This window comes from Pipra filicauda, unplaced genomic scaffold (assembly GCF_003945595.2).
Source record: "Pipra filicauda isolate LSUMZ 115617 unplaced genomic scaffold, ASM394559v2 scaffold9_size5747161_pilon, whole genome shotgun sequence".
NCBI lineage: Eukaryota > Metazoa > Chordata > Aves > Passeriformes > Pipridae > Pipra > Pipra filicauda.
The window spans coordinates 5,600,161-5,610,680 of NW_024105198.1; the positions used below are offsets into that span (position 1 = coordinate 5,600,161).

At 47.3% G+C, this 10,520-nt stretch overlaps 1 protein-coding gene across 10 annotated transcripts in view; it reads left to right on the top strand.

Annotated features, from left to right (window-relative positions):
- Positions 1 to 10,274, top strand: part of TNIK (TRAF2 and NCK interacting kinase) — a 153,032-nt gene extending 142,758 nt beyond the window's left edge. For all 10 annotated transcript variants that reach the window (XM_027724610.2, XM_027724608.2, XM_027724616.2 and 7 more), the window contains 9 exons: positions 439 to 553; positions 927 to 1,097; positions 1,388 to 1,531; positions 3,053 to 3,187; positions 3,453 to 3,553; positions 5,034 to 5,183; positions 6,123 to 6,282; positions 6,886 to 7,025; positions 8,722 to 10,274. In XM_027724610.2, the coding sequence (XP_027580411.1) occupies positions 439 to 553; positions 927 to 1,097; positions 1,388 to 1,531; positions 3,053 to 3,187; positions 3,453 to 3,553; positions 5,034 to 5,183; positions 6,123 to 6,282; positions 6,886 to 7,025; positions 8,722 to 8,805 (1,200 nt within the window). In that variant the 3' untranslated portion in view covers positions 8,806 to 10,274. The remainder of the gene's footprint in view (positions 1 to 438; positions 554 to 926; positions 1,098 to 1,387; positions 1,532 to 3,052; positions 3,188 to 3,452; positions 3,554 to 5,033; positions 5,184 to 6,122; positions 6,283 to 6,885; positions 7,026 to 8,721) is intronic.
- The last annotated feature ends 246 nt before the right edge of the window (positions 10,275 to 10,520 follow it).

The following is a 10,520-nucleotide window of genomic DNA, read 5'->3' on the forward strand; positions in this document are numbered from 1 at the left end:
TGACATCCCAGAGCAGGTTTTAAGGCAGGTGTGTTGATGCAGGCAAGTTATCAGCTGGACTTGATGATCTTAAAGGTCTGTTCCAATCTAAACAATTCTGTGATTCTTGGTTGGTTTTTGCCTGTGGTGGCTTTTGCCTCTGGCCCTGCAGCTTGTCCATAACCAGTGTCATGGCTGTGCTTCTGCCTGCGAGGAGAGAGCAGAGCCAGGCCCTGCTCCTCTCGTTTTCTGTTGCTCACAGACACACAGAAATCCAATTTAATGTTTTCTCTGATTAGTTAGATGGGGAGGAGGAAAAGATGTTTATAGAGGGCTCGAAAAGGGCACCTTAGGGGCAGACACTGTGTTTGCTAATTAGAAAGTCTTACATGTACACTCACACACAAAATGACTGTTATTTCTGTGCTCTGAGCTCTCTCTTTGATGTTTATTTTCCAGTACGGTATGGGAAGTAGCACCAAAGCCTCTTTCACCCCATTTGTGGACACCAGAGTGTATCAGACCTCACCTACTGATGAAGATGAAGATGAGGATGAGGAGTCATCTGCTACTGGTAGGAGGCAATGAGGCCAGTTTGAGAGAGGAGGGTCTTGTGGAAACCAGGTTGGGAGCCCGAATAACCCCACTGAACCTGTTTCACATTTCACTCAGTCTTGTCCAGACATTGCTTGTGTCTGCATCCTTGCCTTCTCCAGTTTCCATCCAACTTCTCCCCCACCAGTTAAATGCCACCAGAAAGGTCTGAGAGAAAACAGGAAGCAGCAGAAGTCCCCACTCCCATCTGCCTGGGCAAACTGATATCTTGTAACACAGCGATGACTCCCCCATCAGGAAATAAAACCCGTATTGTCTTTCTATCCCAAAAAAAGAGGTGGCAGAACAGTTAACCCATCACACCCCCCTGTCCTCTTGTGTTTCCTTGCAAGCCCTGTTCACCAGCGAGCTGCTCAGGCAGGAGCAGGCCAAGCTGAACGAAGCCCGTAAGATCTCGGTGGTGAACGTCAACCCCACCAACATCCGTCCCCACAGCGACACCCCGGAGATCCGGAAGTACAAGAAGCGCTTCAACTCGGAGATACTCTGTGCTGCTTTGTGGGGTAAGCCCTGAGCATGCTGTGCCCTCGGCAGAGCTCCCCAGAGCCCGTGGCTGGTGGGGAAATGGGAATGTGCCATCACAGAGCTGAGCCCCTGCCTCTGGTTGGCCCTTCTCGGTCCCGGGCAAGGCTCATGTTCCTGAGTCCCTGTGCTGTAACCCTTTCCTGTCCTTGGGAAGACCCCAGCCTTGGCTGGGTCGGTCACACTTGTGGGGCAGCACAGACGAGCTCGGGGTGCCTCCTTGGGAGCAGCTGTAGCTCCTGGTGCCCATTGCCTGCCCTCTCCTCCTCAGGTGTGAATCTGCTGGTGGGCACGGAAAATGGCCTGATGCTGCTGGACCGAAGTGGGCAAGGGAAGGTCTACAACCTCATCAACAGACGGCGATTCCAGCAGATGGATGTGCTCGAGGGCCTCAACGTCCTCGTGACAATATCAGGTGCTCCTCTCGTGCTCTCCCCTGCTCAGCCCTGAGCCCTGAGTGGTCCCAGCTCAGACAAAACCTGCCCACCAGTGTTTGACGGAAGCTCCCAGGGGAGCCTGGAGGTGGTTTATTCCGGAATCAAATGAGTTAAATCTGGAAGAATTGCCTCCAAGAGTAGTTTGCTCCCTTCACCTGCTGGCTCCACTTTATCTGCAGCACTCCATTCTCCTTCAGCAGGAAAGGGGAGGTACAGGGTACAGCTTGAGAGGGCAAAGAGATCTGCTTTTAGTTTGTTTGGCTCTAGCTGGGGCAAAAAATATCCACATCTTCAGGGCTCCAGCTCAGGGCTGTGCTTGGGGTGCCCCAAGCATCGTGAGGGCCATGGGCTTGTCACTGTCCCCATGTTCTGCCAAGAGCTACAGAGTGCTCATATCAGGCTCATGGGGTGATTTCTGGCAAATAAAGCAAAAACTCTGTAGTCCAGTCTCCTAGGAGAGCACGTGGCAATCTTCCTGCAGAGCAACCCCATTGGAGCACGTGGATGGCAGAGCCTTCTCCTGCTGATACCTGTCCCACAAAGCTCATGGAGGGCAGCAAGATAAATGTTCATTAGGACAATTGCTTGATATCATCCTCTGTTTACTTTCACATTGTTAACACCCCCTGGGCTCACTCTGCATTCACCTGCAAATTCCTGCTCCCTCCATTCAGACAGAACTCCAGACCTGCTGCTCTGTCATTTACCTTGGTCTGCAGCTCCCCTGTGGTTTTGGGGATGCAGCTGTAGGAATAAGGGGTTTAGTACAGCTGGAAGATGAATGGGGGGAGGACCAAACCCCAAGATGATGCTGAGAATGAGTCCTGGGGACTTGTGGAAACCTGTGAGCAGACAGAGCCCTTGGTTTATGGTTTGGGTCCTGTCCCACCGGGCTCGGTGTGAGCTGTGTCCTGTCCCTGTAGCAGGGGCTCTGCAGCCACAGGGAGGTTTGCAGCCACATCACAGCCATCCAAGAGCAGGCAGGTGTGCAGAAATTTGGCAGCCCCTCAGCACTGCAGAGCCCAGCTCTGGGCTCATTGGCAAGCAGTGGTGCCTGTCACAGGCCAAGGAGCTCATGTCTCAGCTCCAGGGTGGAATTAATGTTATATGAAGGAGAGAAAAGGAAAGACACCAGGTAGCTGAGTGGTTGGATGAGCCTTGAGCTGTAAGAGAGCTGGGGTCAGCACCCTGCTGTGCCCCACCATCTCACTGTGAACACTGATTTATAGGAAAAGGAACATTTCCCGCCTATGGGAAGCAAAAGCCTGGCTTTTCCAGTGTCCGCCTGCAGTCTGGGAGACAGAGGTCTGGGCTTTGCTTTCCATGTGTTTCTTCTCAAGAAAAACCTAACACAACAGCTAAATTACTATTTTCAACTTCATCACGAAACTAACTTGAATTTTATCATCTTGAGAGTGAAAATAAGCACTGAAACCTCCCCTGAAGACTCCCCCTGCACACGGGCTCTGCTCTGACAGGGACGTTTCCTTTGCCAACAGGAAAGAAGAACAAGCTGCGTGTGTATTACCTGTCCTGGCTGAGAAACAGGATTTTACACAATGACCCTGAGGTGGAGAAGAAGCAGGGCTGGATCACAGTCGGGGACCTGGAAGGATGCATCCACTACAAAGTCGGTGAGTGGCCTCTCTGGAAATAAATGTCTGAAGAGATGGATTTTTATTCTCTAGTTTTAGGTCTGACCTGACAATTTTATCTTAAAAGTATGAGTAGACCATAGCCACAGATAAATTTGGAATTCATCTGTCTGTGTTAGGTGGACACTTTACTTAATGAGAACCAACAGAGAGATGGCCTGAGAAGCAATTCCTGGAGATGAGTTGTTCAGTCTTTTTGGAAAGAAAGTGAACGTTTTTAAAATGGGTTTTATTTTTATTTTAGTGAAATATGAAAGGATCAAGTTCTTGGTGATTGCCTTAAAGAACGCTGTAGAGATCTATGCCTGGGCTCCAAAACCATATCACAAGTTTATGGCATTTAAGGTATGTCTGTCTTTTAACCAGAATACACTCAGTAATTGTAAATACATGAGATTTCTGTACACTGCAGAGCAGCAAAGCTTCTTGCTTATGTAGCTGAGCTCCTCAGGATGCCTGACAGGCATGAGAGACGGGATCCATGCTGGCTGAAGAGGTTGGATACGTTCTGATTACAGCCAACAATAAAGTGTTAATATTAGCTTAGGCTGGCAGGCTTCACTTGGGGGGTTTGCAGAAAGCTGATCAAATGCATATGAGTAAAATTGAGTCGGAGATTTTGATGGGTGTTTTTGGTGGGGGGTGTTTTGGATTTTTTTTAGTTGTTTTGTTTTGTTTTTTTAAACTCTGACTAATTTTTCACATACAGGACAAAAATAGGTTGGCATGATTTTCCATTTTTATTTTGCAAGGTCCTCTCTCCTTCTGCATTGTGGATTCTGTTTCAAGACAGAAAGTTTGGGAGGATGACCCACTCTTTCTCTCTCTTTTTTTTCTCCCTTTTCCTCGGTTTCCTCAGTGAGACCTTTCTCCTCTACAACCTGCCAATGGGCATTTTGTATTTAGTCCTTCAGAGCACTTTTCATCCTAAGCTCTGTGCAGACAAGTCACAAGGGGCAATGCCTTGTGGACATGTTCATGCTGAGTAATCTCATTTTGCATCCTTCCAACACAAATGGGCTTATTCAGTATTAGGTCACATTTGCTTTTCCTGAACAAAAGCCAGAATAAATGGGCTCAGTGACATGGAGAGCTCAGCAGCATCAGAATGGCCTGGGATCCAGCCTCTGTGGGCTCTGAGGATGCTGGCTGGTGCTCCTGGTGCTGCTGCTGCAGCCTGGGGGGATGAACATCCTTGCCTTGCCTTGTAGGCAGGGATCTTTTGAGAGAGAGTGAAATACCACCCACAGATTTTCCCTATCAGGAGTCAAAGTGGTCCTTGCACAGAGAGCCAGGAGCTCTTTGCTCTCTCTGGGGGTGTTTCACTCTCCTGCTGAGCACCTAAGTCATGGAGAGATACTCTGCCCTGGATCAATCTGTGGCTGGGAGCTGGTCCCAGCTTGCATCCAGCAGGGTAGATCGAGCAGAGAAAAGCAGGTCTTTGCTAAACTGACTCATTCCAGCAGCCCAAACCAGAGTGGTGATCCCTGCCAAGAGGGGAAGTGGGTGGTCACAGATCTCTGCTGACTGAACACACACTCACATAAAATTGAGCGGTCGCTTTCCTTTAGAGACCAAATCCTTGTGCCGGCCTCGGGCTCCTGTGGTAAGGAGCTGTGCTTGGCAAGGGTGAGCACTTATCTGCTGGGATGGCTGGAGTGAGTGGGTAATACCCTCTGAGGCATCTGACATAGGAACAGAGAGGCAGGAATATAACTAACCACATATTTAGCAGGATAAACAAATACGATTTGGGAACCGCATCAGGCTGCTGCCGCGGGGGTTGGTGGGTTTTCTGTGGTACTCACGGAAGGGATTATAAAAGTCTTTTGCAGATCTCCAGCACAAGCCGTTGCTCGTGGACCTCACTGTAGAAGAGGGTCAGAGGCTCAAGGTTATCTTTGGATCACACACTGGTTTCCATGTGATTGATGTGGATTCTGGGAACTCCTATGATATCTATATACCATCTCACGTGAGTACACGAGGGAGTGCTGCTGCATGAGTAACGTGGGTCACCAGCAAGCTTTGGAGAGGCTCTTGGTGGCTCAGAAATGGTGACCAGTGATGGGTGTAACATCCTCCAGTGCTGTCCTCATTGATAGCCACTTTTAAAGAGGACTCAAAGCTATCACATACTTCATGTTCGTTATTTGGACAGGCTATTTCTGTCCTTGTTCCCAAGCAGTCAGGTTTAAGGTTGCCATGTCCCACAGAAAGGAGAATCTATACACTGCATGGAGCAATAATGGAACTCTCTGTATGATTTTGTTGTTGGCTTATTGAAGCTGTATCCATGCTGTTGGCCCAGGATTAACCGGTGTAGGAGAAACTGTGTCACTAAAGAACTCCAGGAACTGCTGAATCTGATCCAAGCATCAGATCCTCCTCTGTGAGATCTGGCAAGAGCATAGGGAGAAATACCAGGGTAGTTTGGGATGGTTTTGTGTTGTCTTAGCTATGGAAGGGCAGACATGGGTGGAAAGTCACTGCAGCTGCCCTTGAGAGACTGATTGCTAAAAAATAGGAGTATTTCCTCCCTAGGGCTGCCTGTAAAATTCTGGGTTTATTTACCTTGATTTGAACAGGAGATGGATTCATTGACTCAGTCACTTATTTGTGTTCCAGCCAAGTGTCAGCCATCAGTCTTGGGGGCGTATATGTTGTGATCTGTCTGTAATTACTAAACCTGTTTATCCTTGCCATGTCAGACAGATCTGATGGTAGGGTAAACATGACAGTTTATTCCCCTTCAAGCTTATCTCTGAAAGCCAGTGACTGTTTGGTGAATGGAGGGAGGGCTTTGTTCTCAAGTTGGTTTGGGCTTTTTTTCCCCCAAGGCTCTGCTTCCTTCCCCCTTCCCCTTTTCTCCATTCGATGTAATTCTGACTTTCAGGGTTTATTTTGCCTGCAGATTCAGGGCAATATTACTCCTCACGCCATTGTCATCCTGCCTAAAACAGACGGGATGGAGATGCTCGTGTGCTACGAGGATGAAGGTGTCTATGTGAACACCTACGGACGGATAACTAAAGATGTGGTGCTCCAGTGGGGAGAAATGCCTACTTCTGTGGGTAGGTCAACCCTTCCTTCCTCTTCTCCTGCTTAAATTACAAGTGACAAGTAAGATGAGAAGTCGAGAATGCTGAGATGGAGTCATTTGGGCTTTTGCTTATCAAAGGAGATTTCCCTCCACCAGCTGTGAGATGCAGTTGCTTAATTTCTAGAGTTTGGCCCTCCATAATAAAAGCAAGGGACTCCTTGAAGATTTGAGCTCTGGTTTGTCTTGAGTATGAGATAAGTATAAGATAATGCAAGCCGTTGCACTGGTGGGATACTGTGTTGAGTGGAAGAGGGGTTGGATGTGAAGCTGGGAGCACTTGGGTTGCTCTTCTGGCTCTGCTGTTGCTCAGCTCCACAGCCAGTGGAGGCAAACCACTGCCCAACTCCTCGCTCCCTGAAATCTGAAGAAGTGATGCTTCTTCTGTTTAAATTGCTCAGCAATTTCTGGATGGAAAGTGCTCTGAGAAGGCTGCTGTCCCTGTGGGCACCCGCCCGGCTGTCAGAGCTCTGCCATTGATCCACATAGGCTTTGGGTAACAGCTGATGAGAGCTTTTCTGCATAATATTTAACTCAACACAAGTTGTAACACCTGCCAAACGCTTCCTTTTGACAGCCTACATTCATTCCAATCAAATAATGGGCTGGGGAGAGAAAGCTATTGAAATCCGGTCAGTGGAGACAGGACATTTGGATGGAGTATTTATGCACAAGCGAGCTCAAAGGTTGAAGTTTCTATGTGAAAGAAATGATAAGGTAAGTCCACTTCAAAGCTTGTATCCGTGCTTTAAGCTGCAGGATGCTTTTAGACTTTAAGTCTGGTTTATCTTGAGGTTAATAATTAATCTGAAGGTCCTGTTTAATAAGCAGTGCCCATAAACCTACTCCCGGTTTGTTTTCTCCAGTGGATGGAGACCTCGGCCTGCAAGATCTCTTCCTCCTCTAGCAGAGGTCTGCATTCCCTTGGCTTGACTTTCTCCCAATTCTTTCATCTGAACATTAAACCGAGGCTGCCAAGTAAACTCTAAAAGTTGAGAAATGGTAGCAGTGTGCAAGTGACCCTGATTTGAACTCTGATGCGGAAACATTTTGATGCATCTTAAATTATTTTCTCCATGGAGCCTCATGTTTTTCTGTGGACAGCACTGATAAATACTGTTCTGGAGGGTCACCAGAGTTCCATGGCTGTCATGTAGATGACCCTTGCCATGGGTGTTGCAAGGGGGGCATGAGGAGAAATTGCTGGAGAAAAAGGCCTATTTGCATGGAAGAGATGGTTGAATGCCAAGGTCTGTTTCTGCTGTTGGTGTTTCCTCATCTCACAAGGTTTCACTGAGATAAATCAGGACCATGCAGCAGGGAGATCTTTCATAATGAACATGATAACGAAAGCAGTGAAGAAACCAATTGCTCTGTCCCCAGAGCAGGGTTTAACAATGTGCAGTAAATTAGGTTTGACACCACAAACAGCTGCTCTTTATTTGAGCACTGCCCTGCCCGTGGCATGGAGTTACACTGGAACTCTGCAGGAAAACGTATCCTAACCTTGCAGCTGAGTATGTCAAGCTGCTCAAGAAGCTGAATTTAAGTTTAATTAAAGTATAATTTAATTCTGAAAAAGCTAGAAAAAAAACACCTTGGTCTTTCTAAAATACTGGAACCAACTGATCACTGATGGGTTTGAATTAGTAAAACCAGATGTTTGTCTTTCTGGAGAACTGGTTAAACTGGTAAGATTAAGTAATTTTTACTTTTAAAAAGGACAGAGGCTTCAGATTGTCCCCTTCAGTATTTGGAAATTATAACTTCTTATTTTTTAAGACTTCCCTTGGGATCAAATGTTGGTGGATCCTGCCAGAAGCACCAAAACCCATGTTCTCCATACAGAGTCTTGATATGTTTCTGTGCTTTGAACATATTGAAGGGAAGTCATTTTCCTGAGCTTTACTTTCAGGAACAGCTGAAATACCAGGACTAACTTTTCCCAAGAAAGCCAGGCAGGTGTTGACCCACATGGCGAACGTTTAGCAAGATCCAGACCAGTTTTATTAATTTTGCATAATAAATGGTGCTGTGGCAGTAAAATGGGATAAAGTTGGTATTTTTAAGGTGTTCTAAACTTTGCTCTTTTTGGTAGTTATAGAGAGGGAGGTTTATTTACTGCATTTACTAATAAGTGGTTCAGTTTGATCCCAGTCTGCATGGGTTAGCTCCAGCCTCTCAATTCCATGGACATCGGAGAACCAGGCAATGGGTCTGTGTAAAATTTGTGCTGTCAGCTGGAGAAAAGGAGCAGGGAGGGAGGTTCAGGCAGAGGAAACCAATTGTGTGGGGCAGCTCCTGCTTTCCTCAATCACTGAGTCAACAGACATTTTTAATAATAATAATAATAATATAATAATAATAATAGTAATAGTAATAAAAATAATAATAACTTCTTCCTTCCAAACAGGTATTTTTTGCATCGGTGAGATCTGGAGGAAGCAGCCAAGTGTTTTTCATGACCCTCAACAGAAACTCCATGATGAACTGGTAACAGAGGAGCACTTGGCACTCACCGCCATGGCATTATTTCTAATTTAAAGGACATTAAACACGTGGACTAACACTGTAGAGGCAGGTGTGGAGGGCGCCGAGGAACCCCCTCCCCACGCTCCCCCGGCTCCGCCAGCCCCGGGGCAGGGACTGCGGCCAGGGATGGACTTTCACGCTTGGACCACCCGAGGTCTCCTGATTACGCTGTGTTATAGTGGGTTATGAGTTTTCCTTTATTTTGTTTTATTTTGTTTTTTAGTTTTACTTTTTCTTTGTCCCCTACTTTGTAAGAACGGGGAGAGAAAACAGTGTCAAAAAGTCTGTTTTTAATTCTGTCTGCCTGCTAGCATCAAATATATAGTATGTTGTAAAGTTACCAATTAAATCTGGTGAGAGACAGCACAATAAATGTACCTTTTATCTTTGTGATGAAGGCCATAACCATATAGCTGGGTAATTTTAGAAATCTTTTGCCTTCACCAACATTTACATGTTGCTTTTGGCAGCAACGGCTTAACGGATTTTTAAAGAAGAGAAAAAGTAATAGGTTTTTTTCCCCTCTTTTGGGAAATGGATTTTAAATGGCTAAACTACTAGCCTTAGACTAATAAAAATCAGCTACCATTTTTGTCAAGTCTGTCAATCCATATTTCTATATGGATCTTCACATAATGGTGTGTCTTGATAGGGACAGAGGTGCCATTTCTTGTTGCTCCGGAGGTGCCCTCCCGCCCCGGGGCTTGGCCGCGGGCACCGGGATGGGGGATCGGAGGAGGAGAGGACGGCGGAGCGGTCGGAGGAGCCCCGTGCTCGCCCCCAAGGTGGGATTTGTGGCCACAGATGGCTCCCAGGATGCCGTGGGCACCGGATCCCGATGCCGAAGCCGGCACAAGCTGCGGGCGCTCGTGCCCCTCAGCCCGGAGCCAGGCGCTGGCGTGCGGGAGCAGCCGGCACAGGGAGGGGGACCACGAAACAAGCTGCCTGTCTCCCCACATTGCTGGATTGGGCTTGTAAAGAGCTTAAAAAAATATATATATGTGTGGTTTCTTCGGCCAAGGGTCTGAATCTACTTGTTTTCCACCCCCTCCACTCCCTAGGAATTACCCAACATACAGTGAAAGACAACATCTGTGCCGAACCGTGTGTGTGTGTTTAGTTCAGGTTGAATCGTGTCCTTATAAACTCTGCTCAGTTGATTTCCATTTTCGGTGCGTATCTGGGGTTTTCTTTCTCAGTAGCTGCAAGCATGGCCGCCTGTGGTGTTGGGGTGTCGCATAACAAGGTCTGTGTTGCTGGTTTTAACCTACCTCGTTTCGGTTGGGGTTTGTTTTTTGGTTTGGTTTCGTTTGGTTTTTTTTTCTGTTCCGCTGTCGATCACAGCGCTGTTACCTCCAGCGACATATAGAGAGCTTAACTGGCAATCTTGGTGTACTCAGTAACGATGGCTTTATTAAAAAATGATTAAATCAACAGGACTTGGTCAAACTTGAATCTTTATCAAGGGTGAGAGGCGATGTGGGGCGGCGGGGATGGGATGGGCCACCCTCACCCGAAGCATCCCGTGGGAAGGGTGTCACGGTTTGGTATTGCAGGGATTGCTGGCAGTGGACTTGCAGCAGGATATGGAGTCCAGGGGAGCACAGGTGAGATGTGCTTTGTGGGTGCCTTCTTCAGGCACCCTCCTGCTGGGCCAGTGCAGCCTGCAGAGTGTAGGGA